The sequence below is a fragment of the Chrysemys picta genome, chromosome 5 (genome assembly GCF_011386835.1).
Source record: "Chrysemys picta bellii isolate R12L10 chromosome 5, ASM1138683v2, whole genome shotgun sequence".
Classification (NCBI taxonomy): domain Eukaryota; kingdom Metazoa; phylum Chordata; order Testudines; family Emydidae; genus Chrysemys; species Chrysemys picta.
The window spans coordinates 48,863,481-48,889,081 of record NC_088795.1 but is presented as its reverse complement, the minus strand read 5'-3'; the positions used below and the strand labels follow the sequence as shown (position 1 = coordinate 48,889,081).

Below are 25,601 nucleotides of genomic sequence, written 5' to 3'. Positions count from 1 at the left end.
GTTACTCTTTAAGGTGTGAGGGTGCAATTCACAAAGCAATTTAGGCACCTAAACTCCCTATGTGTGGTATAACTGTGATTCACAAAACTCCTGCTTGGCTACTGCAGAACCTCCAAGGTGCCTAGCTTTCTGCTGTAAAAGTTCCCTAGGTTTTAGACTGGGCTATGCACACCGCTTCTTCCCTCTAGGCACCCAGCCTATCTGCTGACTAAACCCCAGAGCAATGCACAAACTAGGGGAAGAAAGGTGTTCATCTGCCTGAGTGAAGTGCAGGACCTGATCTATAGACAGCTTCTTAGCTTGCCTAGCAAACTGAGTCCCATTCAAAATCTGACTAGACAAGGAAGCCATCATAACTCTTAGCCCAGTGAGCCAAGCACTCAGGATGTGGCAGAAACAGGTTCAATTCTCCCTTTCCCTTGGGGAAGGAGGTGGAGGGAGAAAGGGGAAAGAATTTGAACCAGGGTCTCCCACCTCTGTAGAAGGGTGTTCAGACCACTAAACTATGGAATATTCTGACACTTGAGAAAGGGCATTCTTCAGTCTCTCTTGTTGAAACTGTTCGATTGTGGATAAATAATAAAAGAGTGTTAGGACCCAGACTTTGCCACCTCTTAGCTGTCTGCCCTAACCACTGAAGTTCAGAGTCATTCTCTCACTCCCTGGTCCAATGACTATTCCTAAATAGTCCTTGGGCCAGAGATTGTGATTGTAGTTCAGTGGTTACACACCTCAGTGAAGAGATACTGAGTCCAGCCCCCCACTTTCAATCAGTCTTTCATCATTTAGCCACAGTAGAATAACTTGCCCAGAAGAGGCTAAGGGGGGCCCATGTCAGATTATCCCAGAGGTCAGTGGTTTGAGCATCTATCTCAGAGGTAGGAGAACCCAGTTCAAATCTTTTCTCTCTGTCTACCAGAGAAGGAAAAATTAAACCTGAGTCTCCTATTCCCAGGTGAGCACTCCGACCACTGGGCTAAAAGTGTTTGTACACCATGTAGCACAATAGTTTTTTGATCTCTAAGGATAAATCTACACTGCAATTAGGCACCCGTGAGGGGGGATGGTCCCAGAGCTCAGGCTCCGGCCCAGGCCCAAATGTCTATACAGCAAGTAAACAGCCCCTTATCTCAAGTCCTGCAAGTCCCAGTCAGCTGGCACAGGCCAGCCACAGGTTTTTAATTGCCATGTAGACTTACCCTGAGAGCTATTGAAATACAAACAGAACAAGTAAAAATATTTGGGGGGGGGGAGGAGGAAACAAGACCCTTTAATACTTTATAGGACCTAATATCTTAATTAAAACAAAAATGTACAAACATTTTAGATGTTTAGAATGCAGATGTTTTCTGTGCAAACTCAAATGGAAAAAAGGAAACATTTCTGTAGACAGTAGGTTTTAAATAAAAATGGAAGATTTATGCACATAATGTGACTATTAAAAATACAGATGAGAAGTTTTTACACAGAAAAGGTCCCGCTACATTTTCATTCATGGAGGAATTTGCATTAATCTTTTAAATAAAAGTATTAGTAGCACAATTGTAATGCATTTTTATGCAATTAAAAGTTCATAAAATGACTAGATATACATGCACTATTCGCCCCTCTTTCCCACTCTCATTTCAGGACTGTGCCAGAGAGAAACAATTTATCTTTCTAAGAGCAAGGAAGACAATACTGACCCCTAACTGTGCCCTGTATCCCACAATACATCACAGGAGCAGTCCTTTTGAAGTTAATGGAACTTCATGTGCTGTAAATTAAGCACCTGTTTAAGCACTTTCCTAGAGTAGGCTCTTACACAGATAATTCAACAAATAATGGCAATCGCTTGTGGTGGGGGAGTGGCACATCAAGGGAGAGATAATAGTAAATAATGGGAAGGGGAGATGGGAGCATTGTTTTAGGAGAAAAGGAAAGCAGATAGTGAAAGTGTTTGGGACTAGCCCTTTCACAGATGTTTGGAGTAGAGAGAGCACATGACCCCTGCACATGGGCTAATCACAACTGCAGTTCATATCCTCCCGCAAGCACAGGAACTCCTTCCTAGTGGACAGGGCTGGCTCCAGGCACCAGCTTACCAAGCAGGTGTTTGGGACGGCCACTTCGGAGAGGGGAGGCACGTCCAGCTGTTCGGCGGCAATTCTGCGGACGGTCCCTCACTCTTGCTCGGAGCAAAGGACCTCCCGCCGAATTGCCGCCGCAGATCGCGATCGCGGCTTTTTTTTGTTTGTTTGTTTGGCTGCTTGGGGCGGCCAAAACCCTGGAGCCGGCCCTGCTAGTGGATTCCTCTGAGATACAAGCTACCCTAAAGAGGGCAGGGAGGAGGCAAGGATATGACTCTGCTACCACTTCCCTTTTTTCCTTATCCCTGAACGACATCCTTGGGGAAGGTGTAACAACTGCACACCCCTGAGGGGATCTGTGAAGGAGAGAAACAGAAGGGGGGCAGGAGAGATTTAGAACCTGAGGGAATCTCAGATAGAGACATTTACACCTTGCTCCTTGCACCTCAGCTAGTAAGACACAGACTCACAGACTCCAAATTTGGCCTATAGAGTCCTAGCTTACAATAAATAAATGTGGTTAACATTTACATCAGAACATGTTTTGTATTTAGAGTAACACTTCTGCTCTGTGATATTTCCACATACTGCTTTTCTAATGGATAGCAGAGCAAAAATGTGTCAAACATGTGTAATTCACCTTTATGTTCTTTAACTTGGTGAGAGTTGGATTTCTGTAGTTAAGATGCTGATAGATATTTTGAAGTATATACATTCACATTACAAAACAATGCATTATGTGAACACTTACACAGACAGGTTTATGAGTGGTGTTTAAACCTCACTTGATTACCTTAAATGCTTTTAACTTGGCTCTTCCATTTATCTTGCAATAGTCTGTAAAAAGAATGATGACACTGAGTTGCGCTAACTCAAATAGCCATAATGCCTGACTTTGTGGTTTCAAACAGACAAGAATTTGCTCTGTTTTTCTTTTATCCCTTTCCATGTGATAAGGAAAAGTCTGGATGCATTAAGTAGAAACTTGACACATCTGTCAGTAGAACTACCATCTCCCCTCCTGTGCTGAGGAGCCAGTTGTCTGTCATCTGGATCTCAGTGGACATGGAGGTTGGGCTCTGGAGTCTCTATCTGTTTCCCCAGATAGCAAGCCCACTCTAGATGTGCCATTCCTTGCTTGACAGCTGGACTAGATGATTCCATCATCAGATTGCCTTCTGTTTTACCACTAGGGGCCAGGTGTCATTCTTCAGGGAAGGGAGTTAAAGCTTTTTTGTCAGGGTATATTTCTCTTGTTTTACTTAACATCTACTCACCTTTTAGTATTAAAAAGAAAAATACAAACTGATAAGGATATCCCTAGGCAGAGTTTTCATGTTACCCAAGACAGTCTCTGTGGCTGCAAAGATCCTTCAATAATCTGTCAAAAACTGACATCACTGTGTAAAGAGCTGTTCATTTCTATATCTCATTTTGGATTGATGAATGTGCCACTTCTATATCCTTCAGCTTAGTATAACATTTGCCCTTTCATGTTCTCAGTTTAAGCCACTGGGAATTCAGAGCTATTTCAAAGCATAATTATACCAATCTGCATATAAAAGGCTATATGTCCTACAGAGGGTTCAATAGAAAAGGCAGACTCTTCCAAAGAAGAAAATTAGAAGTAAATCCCATAACTAAGATTCAGTAAAGTTAATACATTTTTCATCTGATGTGAACAGTTTGTGAGTTTGTAAAGGCACTGGAAAATTGTCTAAGCTACTGCTCTGTATCAGTATTGTGTCAAAATGTAGCTGGTACAAGAGTCTCTCTGCTCTGGAACTGGTTCACCCCTTTGGTATATAACACTGCTACATTGAGAGAGAGAGAGTGGGTGGTTTTGGTTTTGATTTTAGTTTTTCTACAAGTGTATTATTGGTTATGGAAGGAGTAGTTTATTTCATTATTGCTTACTTAGGAATTGTCAAGGAACAGCTAGAACAAGGGGTAAAGGCTTTTTCTAATAGATATGTAATTCTTTATTTTATTTACTTAGACTTCTTCACAGTAACTTGCTTTTACAGATGTTCTGATCCCATTGGAAATATCAAAGTCCTGTTGCTACAGCAGTTGACTTACATAAAGTGTAGTCACAAATATTATCATGAAACTAGAGGACACCCAGGAAAAAAATAAATTGGTTTGTAGTATTGCCAACCCCAAGCCTTCAAAAATAGTCAACCCTCCCAAAACCATGTGATTTACAAAAATATGCTTGGGATTGTTTTTAAAGTACCTTTTGAAACTTTAGGGGCATGTTCTCAGGCTTCTCTCTGTAATGATGACAGTTCGACAGTTAGAAACTTCCTTTTTTTGTGTGTATGTTGTTTGTGTAAATGAGCTGAGATTCTTACATATATCCAGGATGCTAAGAGTTGGGACATTAAGAAATACATCAAATATCACAATAAAATCATGACCATCTGCTCTCTCTCCCTCCCTCCTTAAGTCCTAATAAGACTTATATCTGGGGTTTCCAAAGTAGCCTAAAGGATTTCAGCACCCAACTCCCAAATTTCCCTTAAGGTCATTAGAAAATCCCAGCCTGTATCCTTCGTAGCCTGTGGACAACAGGGGACAGCTTGATCATGCATAATTGAGCGGGTCTGAAATATTACGGCTGTGGAGGGCAGTCTTTCTGAGGTAAGAAACACATGCAAACTGAGTATATTATTATATACAGGCAGTAAACAAAGTCCTGACATTTGTCCCCTGAATAGCAGCTTTAAGGCGAGCAGCTGTAACATGAGGACTCTACCAGTTCTCTGTCAGTCTCCAGAACCACAACCTCTTCCCTTCTGTGGGGGCATTATATGAGGCACAAGCCACCCCAATACTGCTCCCAGGGGTGGGGCCACAGCACCAAGGAGACACACATTTTCTGACCATTGCAAGTGGCAGAGTGGGAGCTTAGAACTGCCTGTGACAGCAAACCAAGGATTTGGAGAACTTATGACTTGGACGGTATGAGATAAGGAGCTGTCTGATCATTCTGTAGAGGAGTGGAGCTATGGTTGTGGGAATGCAGAGACAAAAGACTTTGGATTAACAATAGCAAAACAGATTGGCCGGGACTCTGGACTACTGGGGAATGGTTCCTTTAAACCGTGAAAAATACAAAAATCAGAACATAATCAATCCAAATTTGAACACATGTGTTGGTTAAAGGGCATTATAATCAAATGCTCAGTAAATTAGAAGAGATGTTGTTTTTTATAAAGTGTAAAGAGCTAGCATTCATTCCTGCTTTTATATAAGCATTCCTTGCTTCTTATTTGGAAATGCCTTAGTATGTTTATATTTCAAAAATGCTGTATATTCTAGAAAATGAGATCTGGCTTTTAGCATAGAAGCATTACAGCATATGGTAATCCCAGTCCTAAACACTTAAATGTGCATGTCTGTGCCAACTCTTAATTACCAGCTCATTAACACTCAGGTGTCAATTGCTGGTGGCAAAGGCAATACTCAACTGGCCTGGTTTCTGTCATGCACAATGTAATTAAATTGACCTCAGCAAAAGGAGCCCAGTAGTTGCCTGATACCACTTGGACACTGGTTTCAGGCACTAATCACAATAGTGTAATTTGGTGAATCACACAGTGTAATGAGGGAAAGGCTCTGGAGAGTAGAAAATTGTACTTGCATATGTAATAATGACTTTAAGGACAATTAGAGGAATAATCACTGCTCTGTTTTGTTCCAAGCTAATAATGAACTATGGTAACTATTTGATTTTTGCATTTTTGATCTAAAATTCTAGATGCTATTAAAATAATGGTTACCAGCAAGGGTTGATTGGGTTTTGTTTCTTTGTTTGTATGTTTTGTTTTTAAGTACTGTAACACTAAGGACAAAATCTCACCCTCAGTCTAAGGTTACATTTACACTACAAGGAAGGGGTGTGATTTCCAGCTTGCATACATCCTCATGCTATACTTGCGCTAGCTCTCATTGAGCTAAATATTAGTGTAGTTGCAGTATCATGGCCAGCAGTGGCATCAAAAAGCGTGCTGAGTAAGCCCTTATGGGTTCAGGTGGGCTTGCACTTGGCACGGATAAGCTGTGCCAGTGCTGCCCATGCTACAGCTACACCTTTATTTATACTCAAGCTAGCGTATGTGTGAGTGAGCTGGGAATTACAGCTGTAGCTCAGAGTGCAGATGTAACCCTCACTGTCAGGGTTATAGCTTAAAGAGTTTGCTGTGTGCGTAGTCACTGAGCAATCTTTAGTAGGTCATGTCAGCTAGTGGATATGATTAAACAACTTTGGAGATTAGTAAAGACAGCAGTGTGCACCCATTTCACTGTGACCTGTATATATGGAGGGCGGGATAGGGATCTGAACGCACCTCAATCTAATTATTTATTATATGGTCCTCCTAACCATAGTCGCTGAGCCCTCCATGCTAATTAGTGGTTTTTATTCTCACAATGTTTGTGAGGCAGAAAAGTATTATCCCCACTTTACAGACAGGAATCTGAGACACATGGTAGATTAAGTGACTTACCCAAAGTCACACAAGGTCTGGCTAGGAACTAAACCCAAATCTCCATCCATTTCCATGTGCATCTGGCCATCCTTCTAGCACAGTATATTTCTTTAGAGTCATGGAGATTTAGCACCATGTGGGCTGGTGCCCCCCTTCCCTTTATTGTTTCATTCTTTCCTTGTGCTCCCCTCTCTGCCTCCACCCATTCCCTCTTCTTTTATTTTATAATTAGATTGTGTTTGCTCTTTGGGACATGGACACATTTTTAGAAATGTTTATACAATACCTAGAACAATGGAGGCCTGATTCATGACAGGGTCTCTGAGGTGCTACAGAAATACAAATATAGATAAATAATAAGCTAGTGTCTAAAAGCAATTGAGACTGAGATGCGTATTCTGTCCAATTATATTACGATGGTGTTATCCACCCCAAAAATTCCTCATACATTTACAATATGTGACACTGTATTTTTATTATTATATTCTGGAACTTTCTGTTCTAGTGACTTTATGTATTTTTATGTATGGGTTCAAAAGCATAGAAGCAATTCAAAGTAAATAGTAAAACTAAAGAGAGATTAAAAATCCAGAGGACAATTCAATTTTGAGCCACATGTGTTTTAAATATAATATAGCCACTGATCCTACAGATTCTATAGCTCAAAATTTCACTGATGTTGATGGACTGTCTGAGTGTAGGGTATATGTAGGATCAAGTATATTGTCATGGTGAATGGTTTAAAAAATATTCATGACAAAGAGTGTAAGTCATCTGATGAAAAGTTACTGAGCTGGGAAAAGAACAAAGAAAAAAACCTCTAGCGCCTTAAGAATGATGTAAACAGATTTGCTGACAAGTTTGTTAGATATGTAGAAGGAGAGAAGTCATTTCTAGTGGCATTACAAAATTTAATGAATAGATGAAAGCATTTTGTTGATGTGTTTATTAAAGATTGTGAATTCTAGGGGAAGTGATCTAACAAAGGAAGAACAATGCTGTGCACAGTTTATGAACAAAAGGGAAAGAGCTCTCTTGAAGAGTAACAGGCAGTCAAGGAAAGATGTTTTCCAGTGAAGTGCTGACAGATACAGCAGGTGGGCTTGAGTAAGTTGAAAGGTATCCACCATACAAACAAGGGTGTGTCAACACTGCCTCCTGAGTAAATTTCCATCTGGAAATAAGCACTCTGTTTAGACTCAAAAAACAAACTGTTAGAAGGGAAAACAGCTAAAACCTCCAGTAGATGTTTGCAGACTGATCCTATGTTTGTTGACCAAGGAAAAGCAGGAGAATGGGAGTTGTGTGATATGATGATGGCAGAAGTCAGGTTAGACTTTTACATGTTAAAAAAAAAATCTGCTTTTCAGACACACTAAGTAGCTATGGCTCCCATTGATTTGGATGGCAGCTCTGGGCATGAAAATTTGTAGACATTATGAAGTGCTCAAAAAGATATTTAGAAGGGTGTTCGAAGCCAGCCAATCCATGTTTCTTGGGTTCATCTTCCTTGCTTCCTTGGTATCTTCACAAACTCCAAAACACTCTCAGAGAGTATCCATAGTTTCACATACATTTCATAGTGATATTAATGACCAGCAAGTTGTTTAGTTTTCAAATGATATGACAATATACTTTTTAAATAAATGTCATGACAACAGTGGTCCTGGTGCATTGAGCAGGTCAGGCAAGATAAGTTTCATTGTTACATAGCAGGTGTCCCCTTCCCATCTGGCTTTGGGGCACTTTTAGGGTCACACCTCTACAATGGGTTCCAGTCCAGGGACCCCCTAGCCGGCAGAGAAAGTCCACTCCATCAGTCTCTTTGCCACTGCCTTGCTGGACTTTCTTCTAAACATGGTCTGCCAGCAGGCATCTCCCACAGCTTCTGTAAATTCACCTTTCTTTCAGGACTAGGACTCACAGGGCTCTTCCCTGGAATCCCTAAATCTAGGGCTTATCTACACATACAGTGCTGCAGTGGCACCGCTGCAGAGCATCTGGTGAAGAGGCTCTATGCCAACAGGAGACAGCTCCTCCATCACCATAATAAAACCACATCTATGAGCAGTGGGAGCTATGTCAATGGGAGAAGCTCTTCCGTTGACATAGTGCTGTCCATACCGCTGATTATGTCAGTGTAATTTATGTCACTCGGGGGAGGGGGCAGTTTATTCACACCCCGAGCAACATAAGTTATGCCGACATAAGGTGTAGTGTAGACATAGCCCAAAAGTACTATTTTAAGCCACCTCCTGCCATGCTTAGGCTTGACATTTCATCCTTCCCCTGCCCTGTTTCTCAATGTAACACCTCCAAGGGTTCCCTCCCTGGAAATTCAGATCCTGAGCTTTTATCAGAGCCCACCACCAGATCTTGCTCCACCTGCAGTAGCTATTATATGTGTCTCTTAGTCTCCTGCCAGACTTCCCTATCTTAGAGAGGCTCCCAGGGCCAAATCTCCCCCTGGGCTTCCTCCTGGATTCTCCCAGTCTCACCACAGTCTAGCCTCGGAAAGTGACTGCAGCGTTTCTCTTTGCAGAACCTTCTACTCTTGTACTTTCCTTCTTTATAGTCAACACCCAGCCCCTCCCCAGCTGGGCTTCATCTTTAATTAAACCTGCTCCACCCTTCAGGCTCTCAGGCCAACATTAACCCTTTCATTGCCTGTATGGGTTATATACCCTATAACATAGCAGTTAACATTGTTTGTACGGCATATTTTTGACCATTCTTTTTAGAGTATATTGAAACATTTGCTCATCATTTCTTTCTTCAGGATAGCACACCTTTTGTCATCTCTGTTTTTTTTCTTCCTTGAGTAATCATACCATTATTTTTAGATACATAGTTTGGCACTGATCTCCACTATGACCAAAGAGTGCATAACACAACTTAAGAGTGGGGATGCAAAGTGTCCTTTACGATACTTTGATCCTCGGATAGCTGGGTGGAAATCTGAATCCCTAGTATAACTGAGAGAAGTCTGATGATTACTCCAAGTTATGACAGCTGCCAAAAGCCCCAAGAGACCACTATGTCAGCCAGGTATCATTAGGGCATAGGAATGCTCCAGCCATGCACCTTTTCCCTTGATCACAACTGCTATGATGTCAGCAGGGAGAAGGAGTGATATAGGAGCCAGTAAACTGGCTATAGGGCATGAGAAGATCCATTTACCTTGAGATGTTACTCCTGTGGTCAGTTATGCCAGTTGAAGAGCTCAAGACCATCAGAAGATTTGGTCTTTTTGGTAAGATCTTCAAATGCTCTCTTGCCTTTGTATGCCAAGTTAAACAGCCTTAAAAACCCTAGATCCACCCAGGGGAGGACTCCCCTAAACACAGTATCAGAGGAGACAGCCATAAAGCTATTATTCAAAACCCCCTTGACAAAGTCTTGGTGCAGAGGGCATGCAGGGGTGAAGCTGGAGGTACGAGAATTTTAAACAGCCAGTATTGCAGCCCATAAAGCAACACAAGGAAACTGCTGTAATGTAGACAGACCCCCAGGGTCTCTAAGTTATGCCAGGAGCCAAGGGGTAGCTCAAGATCAGGAGGGTCCAAAGGTGGCTTAAAGTCACTTCTCCCCTGGGCTGCGAGTTCTGTGTGCTGCTTCCAAGGGTACCTTGGATGGATACTCTGAGCTCAGGAGTTCCAGCTCAGGTAGACATACATGTGCTAGTTCTACTATTTAAGCTAGCACCCAAACATAGTCATGTGGCCACAGTATCTGCAGATCAAGTTGCAGTGGGGGAGGTCCAGGTTGGATATCAGGAAAAACTATTTCACTAGGAGGGTGGTGAAACACTGGAATGCGTTACTTAGGGAGGTGGTGGAGTCTCCTTCCTTGGAGGTTTTTAAGGCCCGGCTTGACAAAGCCCTGGCTGGGATGATTTAGCTGGGAATTGGTCCTGCTTTGAGCAGGGGGTTGGACTAGATGACCTCTTGAGGTCCCTTCCAACTCTGATATTCTATGATTCTATGATCGCTGTAAGGAGTCAGGCGGGATTGTACTTGGGTGACTAACTATTTACATATAAAGTGAAAATATGTAATTATAAAACCCTCTTTAAAAACTAAACACCCACTTCTTCCATCTTGCCTCCATGGAGTTAATTTTTACCATTAAAAATAGCTTTAATGGAAGCATTAAGAGATGCACATACCGTACCATAACTGTATAATTATGTGATTGTATTGCAGTGATTTTAGTCCTTTCTGTAGTACTAGCCAGTGGAATCTGTGGACCTTGAGTACAATGGGTACAGAAAACTCACTGATGTCAATTACATTGGGCTTACTGCTGCTTTGCATTGCCAAAGTGGTGCAAAAGAGCCAGAGGGCACTGGGGAACTTGTCTCTCAGTTTGATACTAGCATTCTGTATGTCAGACCTTTATTATGTCTCTTCACACCATTCTCTCCATTTCCCTATGGTTTGTTATTTCCTGAGACAGAAAAGCAAAGGATAGGCTGGATCTCCCAAAATAAAAATTGGTAAAGAAATCCCATTGATGTCAAATGCATAGTTGGGGGAGAGGGTGAAACTTATCAGATAGACTTTCTGAATATTCTGGCATTGTGGACTTTCCTGTGTCAAACAACATTAGGGGGGAGGGATAGCTCAGTGGTTTGAGCATTGGCCTGCTAAACCCAGGGTTGTGAGTTCAATCCTTGAGGGGGCCACTTAGGGATCTGGGGCAAAATCAGTACTTGGTCCTGCTAGTGAAGGCAGGGGGCTGGACTTGATGACCTGTCAAGGTCCCTTCCAGTTCTAGGAGATGGGATATCTCCATTAATTTAATTTAATTTAACATTAATACCTGTAAATCTTTTCCCAGTGATCTATCCTATTCTAGATAGGTTTCTATACCAGACTCGCCATAATATCTGAGCACCTTCTAGTGGTGCATTAAGCATTGGGATTAAAAGCTGTTACATGTAGATTGTTCTCTCAAACTCTTCAGAGGGTTCATCAAGGCCTACAGTATCAGAGGGGTAGCCGTGTTAGTCTGAATCTGTAAAAAGCAACAGAGGGTCCTGTGGCACCTTTGAGACTAACAGAAGTATTGGGAGCATAAGCTTTCGTGGGTAAGAAACTCACTTCTTCAGATGCAAGTAATGGAAATCTCCAGAGGCAGGCATAAATCAGTGTGGAGATAACGAGGTTAGTTCAATCAGGGAGAGTGAGGTGCTCTGCTACCAGTTGAGGTGTGAACATCAAGGGAGGAGAAACTGCTTCTGTAGTTGGATAGCCATTCACAGTCTTTGTTTAATATATAATTATATTATCAGAAATTGTGGAAAAACAACATCGCTTGCCTCATAACCTAAGTCATGCAGAACGCAATGCCATCCACAGCCTCAGAAACCACCCTGACATTATCATCAAAGAGGCTGATAAAGGAGGTGCTGTTGTCATCATGAACAGGTCTGACTACCAGAAGGAGGCTGCCAGACAACTCTCCAATACCAAATTCTACAGGCCACTTTCCTCAGATCCCACTGAGGAATACACTAAGAAACTGCACCATCTACTCAGGACACTCCCTACACTAACACAGGAACAAATCAACATACCCTTAGAGCCCCGACCGGGGTTATTCTATCTACTACCTAAGATCCACAAACCTGGAAATCCTGGATGCCCCATCATCTCGGGCATTGGCACTCTCACTGAAGGACTGTCTGGATATGTGGACTCCCTACTCAGACCCTATGCCACCAGCACTCCCAGCTATCTCCGTGACACCACAGATTTCCTGAGAAAACTACAATGCATTGGTGACCTCCCAGAAAACACCATCCTAGCCACCATGGATGTAGAGTCTCTCTACACAAACATCCCACATACAGATGGAATACAAGCTGTCAGGAACAGTATCCCTGATGATGACACAGCACAACTTATTGCTGAGCTCTGTGACTTTATCCTCACGCACAATTATTTCAAATTTGATGACAATATATACCTCCAGACCAGTGGCACCGCTATGGGCACCCGCATGGCCCCACAATATGCCAAAATTTTTATGGCTGACCTGGAACAACGCTTCCTCAGTTCTCGTCCACTCATGCCCCTTCTCTACCTACGCTATATTGATGACATCTTCATCATCTGGACCCAGGGGAAGGAGACCCTGGAAGAATTCCACCATGATTTCAACAGCTTCCACCCCACCATCATCCTCAGCCTGGACCAATCTACACGGGAGGTCCACTTCCTAGACACCACCGTACAAATAAGCGATGGCCACATTAACACCACCTATACCGAAAACCCACTGACCGCTACGCCTACCTTCATGCCTCCAGCTTCCACCCCGGTCACACCACACGATCCATCGTCTACAGCCAAGCACTGAGGTACAATCGCATCTGCTCCAACCCCTCAGACAGAGACCAACACCTACAAGATCTTCACCAAGCATTCTCAAAACTACGATACCCACACAAGGAAATAAAGAAACAAATCAACAGAGCCAGACGTGTACCCAGAAGCCTCCTGCTACAAGACAGGCCCAGAAGAGAAACCAACAGAACTCCACTGGCCATCACCTACAGTCCTCAGCTTAAACCTCTCCAACGCATCATCAGTGATCTACAACCCATCCTGGACAATGATCCCTCACTTTCACAGACCTTGGGAGGCAGGCCAGTCCTCACCCACAGACAACCTGCCAACCTTAAGCATATTCTCACCAGCAACCACGCACCGCACCATAACAACTCTAACTCAGGAACCAACCCATGCAACAAACCTCGATGCCAACTCTGCCCACATATCTATACCAGCAACACCATCACAGGACCTAACCAGATCAGCTACAACATCACCGGCTCATTCACCTGCACGTCCACCAATGTTATATATGCCATCATATGCCAGCAATGCCCCTCTGCTATGTACATTGGCCAAACTGGACAGTCACTACGCAAGAGGATAAATGGACACAAGTCAGATATCAGGAATGGCAATATACAAAAACCTGTAGGAGACCCCTTCAACCTCCCTGGCCACACAATAGCAGATGTAAAGGTAGCCATCTTACAGCAAAAAACCTTCAGGACCAGACTCCAAAGAGAAACTGCTGCAGCAGCAGTTTCTCCTCCCTTGGTGTTCACACCTCAACTGCTAGCAGAGCACCTCACCCTCCCTGATTGAACTAACCTCGTTATCTCCACACTGATATATACCTGCCTCTGGAGATTTCCATTACTTGCATCTGAAGAAGTGAGTTTCTTACCCACAAAAGCTTATGCTCTCAATACTTCTGTTAGTCTCAAAGGTGCCACAGGACCCTCCAAGGCCTACAGATCAGTAAGAAGTATCCTTTCTGGTTGATATTCAGAATATAGATAAGTCAGGCACAAAACTGGTTTATGAATCCTGAGTAGCACTATCCCAATTAGGGAATCCCTACTGTTCAAGTCCATATTATTTCCTGCACATTGCTCAGCCTGATTATCCTGTTCAACCAGACACTGAGTTACCTGGCAGAGTTCTATGACAACTCTTTCTACTGTAGATGCCCCACACCAAATTGGTTCCTCACGGACTGGTAGCAATCTTGAGTGGCAGGTTCCATATTGCAATTGTCATGTGCTTCTAAAGAGGGGCTATGTATTATTTTTCCAGATAGGGAAAAGGCTAGTACACAGATCCAGGAATGTAGCCCTCTACATCCTTCTCAAGTACAGTGGAAAGCATGATGGCAGTTTGACTCTGTAGTAGGGCAGTCACCATATCGAGCGGCTCCCCTGCAACAGGCCATGTTATGGCCAGTGCATCTGTCCCCCTTTTCCTTTCATTTGCCCATAATAAAAAAGAACACAATCTCTCACAGTGTCCATTCAAAATCCCACCTTTGGACATAATGTATTAATATACGTGTGAAATTAGAATTTGGGGAAGCAAGGTTTAACCTGAAGAATCCTTGTGATAAAGTACAATAGAATCACTGCATTTTCCCATGCCCACTCCAGGGGCATCATTTCCAGTTCATCCATCTGAGAGTCCACCTCCACTCTCTTCTCATTCTCTTTGCCTGTGTTCCAGGGCCCCACCCTCTATGTCATCCACTTGAGTTCCCAGAATTGCTTGTATCCCATAAACTTTTCTCCAGTAGCCTCAAGTCAGGTCAGTCACAAAAGGGCTTCCCACAATGTTCTACTCACTCTCCCTGCATGCGGGTCCTATCCCTGCTCCTGGGATCCACCCTGCAGCATCAAGCCTCTTGTTTCAGACTCAGTTTCTCCTAACCAGGTTGATTCTTACCCTTGTTTCGGAGGCCCCTCTGTACAACCCTTCATGTAATTCAGCTGGAATTTCCCAGATGTGGCTAGTCCTCACCAACAACTTTCTTCACATTTTGTTCTTTCCGGTAGCTCTTGGGTCCAGATATTCTCAGCCATTCCTGTCTCTCTCGGGCAACTCTCACATGCCCCTCTCTTGTCTCTCTTTTCATATGGTCCAGATACCTTCTCTTAGACCCAGCTGGAGGCAGATAAGTCACAAGTGCACTGGACCCTACCTCTTAAAGGAGACAGTCACCCTGTGACAGATCCCTGCTCCCAGAATTCCTTTAAATCCCATAAGGCATTAAACCTGCTAACGGTGGAGAGGCCCATGGGATATCTAACCACAATGAACTATGCTTATATAGTGGAGCATGCTGCTGTATGAACATAAGCATTGCAACATGCACTGGGTGCACGACAGCGTGAAAGAGCTCTACTGAAATAGTTGTATTGATCTAAGTAAACCAAAATAACTTATAGTGGGGCAAATTCTATGTGTAGACAAGTTCTCACTTGTGACACATCTAAAATTAGATTGTAATCTTTTGGGGGCAAGGACCATAACTCTATTTGTTCAGTAAAGTGCTAGCACAAGTTTGAATTCTATATATTGTATTCCATATGAAAACTTTTTAAAAATAATGTTAATGAATCATTAGCCAGGTTCCTTGAATATTAAGCTGACCCTGAATAAATAATATATGATGTAATATGTTAATATTTTATTGTATCTTTGCCTTAATAAAAAGTAAAGTTAGGAAACACCAGAATTAAGTTTGTCTGTAACTAAATTATTTCCTCTTATGTATATGCATTAGGGTACAATCTTTGATTACATGATCACATACACTTTTTTTCCACAAAAACCATGCCTCGTTCAATTCACAAGATGGATTGTACTCTGGGAGTGAGATAGAAGTTCAACTTTTCTTTTTATCCTCATCATTTGTTGTGAGCCTTCATTACTGTACCCCTTCCAAAAGGTGCAATGGATATGGAATATATTATTTCTTTATAGCCTCTTTGATGATGCTCATGGGCTCTCCTGGCTGTCTTAAAAGCATTCATGAGGCAAGAAAGTATCATTATCCCTATTTTACAGAGAAGGAATCGAGGCACAGAAAGACTAGGGCTAACATATGCAAAACCATCCATTAATTTTGGCTGCCCCAATAATCTGGCATTCAATGTGACACAGCTAGCGCATTATTTGTCCAAGTTTCTGAGCTTCTGAGAATCTCATTGGCTTCAAGTGGAGTTATGAGTGATTAGCACGTCTGAAAATCAGACTTTACGTGTCTCAAAATGGACAGACAGAAAATGAGGAAGATGCAGTTAGTGGCCAGTGGTCATCTGTGAACATTTTGGTTTTAGTTACTTGCCCATCATCACACAGGAAGTTTGTAGCTCAATGAGAAACAGAAATCATTTTTCTGGGTCCCAGTCCCACATTTTATCCACAAGACATGTCTTCTTCCTACATAATTTTCAAATTCTGCAGCAAATGAGGCAAGGATCATATTGACTCAATCACTACACAACCCTAATCCATCCCTGAGCACTAGCCATGCTGTACATTGAATGAGATAGGGGTCCTGAGTACTCAGTTTTGCATCCTTAACATTATATAACACAGGATGTTTTATTTGTATGAGTGGGGAATGACAAGAGGGGAGGCTGTTATGCAATTTCTTTGGGGGTTTCTGGGATGAAAAATGAAAAAGAAAATAAAGATTTTCCATCATATGTATCTGTAATAATGTCCACATAAACCATCATCTGGGTTCGAATCTAAGATCTTCAGATTTATAACAGAGACCTTTGCGACTTGAGATAAAAGTGTAACTCTGTTAACTGTAGTAAGCTGTTATCCTCTGTTAACAAGCTCTAGAGGGAGATGCATATCATAGTGAACCAGAAAATTGCATATGAGCTTTACAGACTGTATAGCCAAGCATGTAGAGTTGGAAGCTTAAATGCAGGCAGCACTGTGGCTATGCAGATGAGACCACATTAGAGACTGTGGCTCTATTCCCAGCTCTGTGAGAAATTGCATTGTGCAACCTGGATCTGAAGAAATGCTCTGCATAAGCTCAAACGGTCGTCTTTCACCAACAGAAGTTGGTCCAATAAAAGATATTATCCCACCCACTTTGTGTCTCCTAATTGTGCAACCTCAGTTATTCCTTCAGTAAAATGAGGAGACTAGTACTTGTATCCCTCTTAAACCAAGGATCTGAGGTTAATAATAAATTATGTGAAGTACATAGAATACCTGTTAATAGAGAAGGTGAGTCTAGAATACATGGCTTCCTGGCTTCTACACACGTGCACCTCCTCCTAAGCTAAAGGTTATTCTGATGGATTAAAACAGGAGGACTGTTTCATCTGTGTCCAGTCTGAAGGTTCAATTCTGTATGATTACTTCAGAACAATACAGGAGGTTCAATGTGGCATGGGAGCATTCTCAGTGCTGTTGGGACTTTCATTCACAACATTAAGGATTAAATATCTAACAAATTCTACTGTGCACATGCAAATGGTCGTTTTGCTTGGCTTATTATTGCTAAATCAGGACTGATTTTTCAGTCAGATTTTTCACTTCTCTGACCTCAAGAGTATTCCCTGGATCAATTTCAAGTCCCTGCTCCTAGCCACTTGTGTGCTAGAGGTAGTCCAAAATGATCCAATCTTTTTTTTAAAAGATTGGCAAATATCTAGAACCCCTAAAATCCTCAGATATTCTCTTTATATCAGCAGAAATCCGCATCCATGGATGCGGATAGCTGTGGATCATTTTTGTGGACCGCGGATTGGATGCAAATTTTGTATCAGTACAAGACTCTACAAATATCCTATTTTTCACTAGCATTATTCTTGGACACAGTGGAACTTTCTGGCTAAAACTTTGAAAAAAATTAAACCTGAGGCTGAAACAAGCATGGAAAAATTTTGCTCAGGTGTTTGCTAAACTTTAAAGTTGTAAGTGAAAAGCATTAGGCATCCTTTATGTAAACCTTGCACTTGCTCCACCTATAATTATATTAGTAGTATTAATTGAGTAAAAATTTAAACTGACTGGTCAATTTTTAACAATCCACATTGAGAGAAATGCAAATGGTAACCAAACAGTGTTAATAATAAAAAGTAATCTAGGTTGTTAACATTTTTTCCAAATCTAATAATCTAAGTGATAGTAATAAGGGCATTTGTTTGTACATAATGATTTACTGCCCCGTTAAAGTCAGCATTATTTGTTTTATTAACAGTATATACCTCAAATGGAATTAGACTGATTTTGGGGTTTTTTTAGATGAGTCTTTCTGCTCTAGCGTCTGATGGAGGTTTATAGTATCACTATAAGGTATACTGTCTTTTCTTCTTAGAGTGTATTAATTAAGTAACTTCCCTCTCAGTCTTTCTCTCTCCCACTCTCGACAACGTAAATATAAATCCAATTGAAAATTCTCAAAAAGCTGAATGGTTGTGAGTTCCAAGGGTAACACTGACCGTCATCTTCAGGGTATATAATGTTCACTTACATTCTTCATCTTTTCCCAGCTACACTAAGGCACAAAAACACATTGCTGTCACAGTTAGCTCTTTCTCTCTTACAATATTTATGGTGATGAATAACCAACTATTATTGTGTACAAATTCATGGCATCTGTGAGACCAGTAAAACTAGAGTTATTACCAAGAGAAAAAAAGATCAAACACTTCCATAAAATTCTTTGTCATGTGTAGATTCTACTCTCAATTACACTGATATACATCTGGAGTTAACTCCACTGATGTCAATGGAATTACTATGGACATAACTGGAAGCAGAATTTAGCCTACAAACTGCATCAGAGCCAGGAGGGTATTTTTTTTACACTGAGATATAAATGCAAAATTAGAACATCTCCAAACAGGTAGGGATGGAGTGAGTGTGGGGGGGGAGGGAGGGGCACATATTACAGCAGTGTTTCTAACAGAAAGATTTTGAGATCACCCTCCCCCAGACATAAAAGGTAGTAACATTTCAGCCTGGAACCTTGGGGTAGACTAAATTACACCACCTAGATTGAGAACCTATAAGCACAAATATTTGGTAGTGTCCAGTATAGTTAAGGTTGAAGAGCAGTTTCTATAATAATTCTCTGTAAACTTTCCAAATTCACCTTTTGGGCTGATATTTTCTATTCTTGCTTTCTGCCTACAGATTTATATTTATTTTTCCCCAGATAGCATGAGCATAACTCTTTGGTCAGCCTTGAATTCTTTTGTGAGTGGACTCAATACACCTTTTTCATTTAAAAAACAAACAAACAAACCAAAAAATAATGGTTTTTTTAGACACAGTTACACTCTGAAATTTGAAGCTTTGAGCACAGATATAGTCCTCTCTGCCTTTGCTTGATTTGAGATAAAATCTTTGGAATTAAAATATGGCCATGTGAAGACTTCACACTGATCAGGTGCCAATAGAAGATTTCATTAAGTTTATACATGTTCACACAGCTATAGACACTGCATACATATGTTAAATACACAGTGAATTGGGTTTTCCTTTATTGTCTTCAGATAATTTAAAGGCTCCTCTGGAGAAGCTTGTGAGCTACACATGCTAAAAAGCTGTGTGGAGAAATACAAAGCTTCATCTTTCTCCTATTTAATCAGTGGGATTTTGGACAGGCTTCATTGGAAACAGGCTTGGTCTCTAAATGCACAAAGAAAGTGTTAATAAAATGTTAAGGTTACAAGATCAAGCACTTGAGTCAGGAAATTCAAAAAGTTAAGGTTGGTCTGGCTACCTTCACTGTGCCATGTTGTCAATGTAACCCTTTGTTAATAATGTGTATTACCCTTTGTTATTAATGTAATTCAAAGAACAGTTACTAAAAATAAACAGATGTACAACGAAATTGAGTTAAATCTCACTTGTTTTTGGCTTTTCCTGACTTTTGTGTGCTTGAGTTCAGAGATGTATTGTTTGATTAGCACATGGTTTTATTACATTTGTGCAAATTGCAGATTTGCATTTTTTGTGTGTGTGCGTGTGTGTGTTTTTCTTCATCTCATTAATTTGCAGCAAGAACAGTAAATGTGTTACCTAAACCCAGTGTCGATGCTTTCTGAGTAACTAACGTAACTAGCCTACATCCAATGGATACTTTCATCAGTTCAGACACACAGAACAAGAACACTGCCTCTGTAGCTTCGTCACAGTCTGTTTCATCTTCACTCAGTAAAATTTCCAGCATTTAGGTTTCTAACATTTCTGGCAGGATGCTTCCTAGATGAGGCATTTGCTTCCTGGAGAATTACACCCACATAGCTTTCATTCTTTCTAACGTTTCAACCAACATACAATATCATGAACTTTATTAACAAATTCAAATTCAAAAACAATTTCAGTTCAAGAAAGCTGTCCAAGTTTGTTTTTGCCCATTTCTTTACATATGAGGATATCTACAAAGACACAGATTTTGAACAATGGTTTTTAAGTGTGTGTGTGTGTGTATTTGTATGTGTATCTACTTTATACCAAAACAGATTAGCAGATTAGTGAGAAAATAAAATGGAAGAGCTTTTTAAGAAGCTTTTGGGTTCTGATTGTGGGGATCAGTGGAACAGATTAAACTCAGTTTCAGAATTTTTCATAGTGGTAATAGCATAATGACGTCTTATTGGCCTGCTGCACTGTACTTCAAATAGATTAAACAACTTTCCCATATTTATAGACATCTGGTGCCAATGTGTTGCAGTAAAACTGAAATGACTAAATTTACATCAAAGTTGCTTATTTTGAATTAGGATTTAAAGATTTTTATACAAAACTTTTCCTGGAAATAAATTGGAGATCCAAACATAGAACAATGGGAGAGTATGCCTAGCCCTTTTTAAAAAAATAAATAAAGGCCATATAAATACATAACAGCTTTGCAATACTACCAAGGAAATACACCATTTCAGGAAGAATATCTACTCATCTGCCCTTAACCATGACGAATTATAGTAATGAAAAATGTGTTTTTTCTTATCTATGGACAAGTAAAATTTTGTATGTCTGGTGTGTGTGTGTGTGTGTGTGTGTGTGTGTGTGAGAGAGAGAGAGAGAGAGAGAGAGAGTAATATAATGCATAACAAAGAGGCTGAATTCCCACTTTACATGGAAAACTTAATTCAGTCTTCATTATGGAGCCATTAGCTCTATAATAAGTAATCTCATTTTTTTACATGGATGGTACACCTCTGAAAGAAACTCAGTTGCAGCTTTTTAGATTTTAATTAAAATTATCTCCATATATTATGGATATTATTTATAAATTAGAACCCTCACAAATAGATGAAACTGTATTCATCTGTATGTAGGTCATTCAACATCCTTTCGTAACACTGGGAAGTTTCTCAGCAATAAACTTATATTCACTTTATTAACTTTCTAAATACTGGTCAAGTCAGCTGATAATACATTATGTGAAATACTTCATTTTTTCCTTAGAAAATATAATTTAATAAAACCCTATGTTAAACTACCTGTTTTTTTTAAAAATAGCTAAAGAGTTTATTACAATTTGACATTCTGGCACAAAGTCAGTCTGGAAAGGCTTTGAAGAAACTGAATGGGTAAGCCACTTAGAAATTCTCTCATATGTATCTAAAATGAATTTAAAATAAATAAATAAATATTATCCTCTCCTTATCCTTCATAGGATCTGATCTTGAAAGACTTTTCTGTATGTAACTCCCATTGACTTCAGGGGCAGTTCTGCACAATGAGAACTTGCAGTATTGGGCCGATTATATATCTATATCTATATCTATAGATATATAGATATATATAGATATATATTAGACACCTAATTCAGAGCTAGATTGTTCCTAACCTCAATGTAGCCATGCAGGAAAGGCTAGATAGCTCAGTCCCTATACATCTATTTAGAGCTATATGTAGATCCAGGCCTTGGTGTTCAGATGAATGCAAGTACATATTCAAGCTTCCCCTCAGAGCAAGAGGGTGGGAACTGGGGGAAGTGGGAGAGACCTAGTGCTAAATTTTTAAATGTCTTTAGATTCCTAAAGATGCAGATAAGCAGCTAGTGATTAATTCGGCACCTAGGCTCTTTTGAAAATTCCACAGGATGCCTATTTGCATCTATAGGTGCCTAAATATATTTTGAAATCAAGCCTATAGAACTGTACACCCCATGTAATAGCCAGCACAACTGCCTGAATGCAAGGTGAGGAGCATGCTTCCCTTCCAGTGCAATGAAGGGTCATGGGAATGATTGTGTTTCTCAGGAGCAAAATGCAGCCCAGGTAGGGCTTGGTGAAATTTGTCATGCAAAACTTTATTTTGCCAAAAAACACAGATTTGGATTAGATGAAACAATTTACAAATTCAAGTCAATTGGCAATTTTTTTCAGTCAAAAAACAATTTAAAAAGTTAGAAATCTGGATTATTTTCTTTCAGAAAGACAGTTTGTTTCAGAATTTCTCTCAATTTCATATTTATTTTTAAAAAATTAAATCTAAAAAACAAATATTCATTTCGGGTCTATGGAAACAATTTGGTCAGCCCAAAATGAATCTATTCTTTTACATTTTGGCTCACAGAAAATTTTGAAACATTCTCATTTCAGGTTGACCCAAAATATATTTAATTTGTTTTTCCAGACCTGCACCTGAACTGGTTATTCAGTTATTTGGAGTGCAAAACTCTTCCTGTGGCAATGCAGCTACATGCTGCTTTTTACTATCAGCTAAGTGCTACAAACACAATCTAGACCTAAATAGTGCTCAGTCTGACCATTGTTCTACATGTGGCTCTCCCACTGCACTCAATAAGATTATTTTGTGTGGACTGATAGCAGGATTAGTTATGGTAAAAAATGAAATGGATGTATGCAAGTACATAGACAGTACAGAGTTCATGGAACAAGTCCAATCATGGAGATGTATGAAATCATTTTGATATGGTTATTTTAAAAAAATTGCATGCAACGTGTGAATGAGGTTTAAGTAAATAAAAAGCACTTCACTAGTCTATTAAAAAAGAAAAATGTGATTTTTTTCCCCTCCCAAGACTGAAAACAACCTTATTTTACAGTATATATCTCAGTTTAAAGAGAGGTTTAGAAATAAAGCAAAACCAGTTCCAGCAAGGGCAATCACTTTCTTGCCTTAAAAGCAGCAACAACAAATTGACAGACTTCTTAAAATGAAATATAATTCACACATTTCATTACTAAAATAGCCCATTTTTTCATAAAACTAACAAGGCATGTAGGTGACTAAAGTCCCATTACCTAAAGCTAAAGAAACATCCTACTGCTGTGTTTGTTTAGATCAATAGTTATTTTCTGTGCTTTTTTGTGATTTTTATATATACATTTTAAAAAGGATCCCAAGAAGTTTTTGTAAATTGTACAAATAAGCTAGAAATATGTGTTAAAAGTGTTTAACAAGCCTATTTTGTTAGACTTATGAAATAAACTGATGACATTAGGGCTCAATCCAGGTAGCATTCTGTGCATGGAACTCTCACTGAAAGCAGTGAGAGTCTTGTGTGCATCAATAGTATGGCAGACTCCATACAAATGATCTGCATGTCTCTATCTAATAGCAATTGCCATTGGAAAAAAAGGAAAAACAAAAACAACTTCCACCACTTGGGGGTCAGATTCTGTCACTCTTACTCATGCTGTGACATATACTCAGCACTGACAAGGCTTTCAGAATCTGGGCCTGATCCAAAGTCATAGAAGTCAATGGGAATTCCATGTTCTATTGACATCAATGGGCTAATAACACAAAATTCTATAATTTCGATTCAGTATTTGACAGGCAATAATTAGGAAATATAGAAGGAACAGTACAGTAGAGAATGTAAAAAAGAAAACATCTTACTAGATTTTACACTTGTAAATGATACTTCAACTCTGTGGACTTGAAAGTAAAGTTAAACTTTACTTTTCAAGGCTTTTCTTTTCAAAAAAGTTTTTTTATATATGTATGAATCTGTGAGATAACATTTCAGTCTGTTGAATTATTAAAAAAGGTAAAAACAATATGGACAGGCTTGATCCTGCTCCCAATGAAATAATTGGTCAATCTCCTATTAATTCCAATGAGAGTAGGGTCAGCCTGAAATGTGCCATGTTCCTACTCCAAATCTCTTCAATGTAAAAAAAGAAGAAAAAATAACGGCTCAGCCAACTCTATGCCTTTGTGATTTGTCTTTTATCAAAAACCATTTCTAGCCAAGATGAAAAGATATATATATTTGCTTAGGTTTGCACAAAATTATGTCAAAGAAAGATGTGTGTGTTAGGAGTTTGGAATGATTTCCTTAGAACAGTTATCTTCAGTTACATTACATCTTACATTTCAAAATGTACAGACACCCAGTGTTCTTTTTAACAACATATACAGGTGAGTTTATAGATCCTTTATAAAAGGTGTTGTGATACCAAATTAAAAACCATAGAAATAGAATCAAAATAATGAAGATTGATATATACTTTTGATAGTACATAGTCAGTGCTCATTCTGGTAAAACTGACAGCTGCATCTTTGGCATTGAAAATTCAGTACAACTTCTAAACAAAATGTTGTTTCTTACAGCTTTAAAAATAACAAAAACAAACAACAACAACAAAGAAAAAACAGGACTGACCAAAATACCAAAATTGGGGAAATATTATTAAAGATTTATTTTTTTTTTAGCAAGGATAACTTAGGGACCCTGAATTACCTTCTCACTTTAGTGTATGGTTTGGACTATATGAATCCATTTAAAAATCAACTAAATTGTACCACATTTTTCGGAAAATTATATATAATATAATATATATATATTTTATATTTATTTAGAAGCTTTGAAATAGTACAGTAAACACTTTGCAACACGTGTATAAACTACAGAATGTCTTTGATATTTTGTGGGTCTGCAGATTAACAACATTTTTATGACCCACAGGTGAAAAGATTATGATCACAATCTCTCTTGTAAAGTTGGGATAGTTTGGGGAACACTTGATCACACAAAAATAATATAAAACAGTCAAGTTTAAAACAGTGATATTGCATTTATAATGCACATTTCTTTTATCTGTACGATTGGCTTCTTGTGGTGAATATAAACATCTAAAGGGCTCAGTGACATTTTGGAGAGAGAAAGATATATAGTGCTGTAAACAGGCACACACTGATCAGAAAGGCAAGATCAGTTGCCTCTGAAGTTTCTACAGTTCCACACATTTCAACTCATTTCTCAGGCCTGCTGAGAGCAATTAGGTCCTATTGTTGGCCATGATGTCTCCAACAGCACACAAATCTTTCAGTTACATAGAACTGGATGGCCAAGATAATGAAGTTGAAAAGTTGATGCTTTTTGTTGGTCGACTTTTGTGCAAATCATGCTGCTTCAGGTAAGTCCTGTAGAATTGACTAGCATATCCTTTTCCGCGCTGCAGGAAAGAAAGAAAGACACTTCTGAGAAAAATAAATCAGTCCCCAACACTTCTTTGTTTTAGTATTTCTTAACATGTAGAGAAACAATCAAAACTTGTGACAAACTGTCACTTGGAATTCCCATTGTAGCAAACAGTTTAATGGTGAATCGCTTTTCAGAGAACAGTCTTACTGTGGTTTGATATTCTGAAAACCAAACGTTGCATGCTGTTTTATTATCTGTCTAACATGTCATGGCAAGTATTTCAATGTGCCTTTATACAATCGGT

The 25,601-nt window shown here is 39.7% G+C and overlaps 1 protein-coding gene across 12 annotated transcripts in view; it reads right to left on the bottom strand.

Moving 5' to 3' along the window:
- Positions 1–25,601, bottom strand: part of PCDH10 (protocadherin 10) — a 157,422-nt gene that overhangs the window by 94,333 nt on the left and 37,488 nt on the right. For 10 of the 12 annotated variants that reach the window (XR_006176797.2, XR_006176798.2, XR_256732.4 and 7 more), the window contains one exon: positions 20,221–25,328. The exons of 1 other annotated variant lie outside the window; for it this stretch is intronic. Coding sequence is in view for 3 of the 11 variants with exons in the window: in XM_005306532.4 (XP_005306589.2) it covers positions 25,309–25,328 (20 nt within the window). In the remaining 8 variants the exon portion in view is untranslated. Of the gene's footprint in view, positions 1–20,220; positions 25,354–25,601 lie in introns of those variants that run through there. One more of the 12 variants, XM_024109402.3, reaches the window with a different exon arrangement.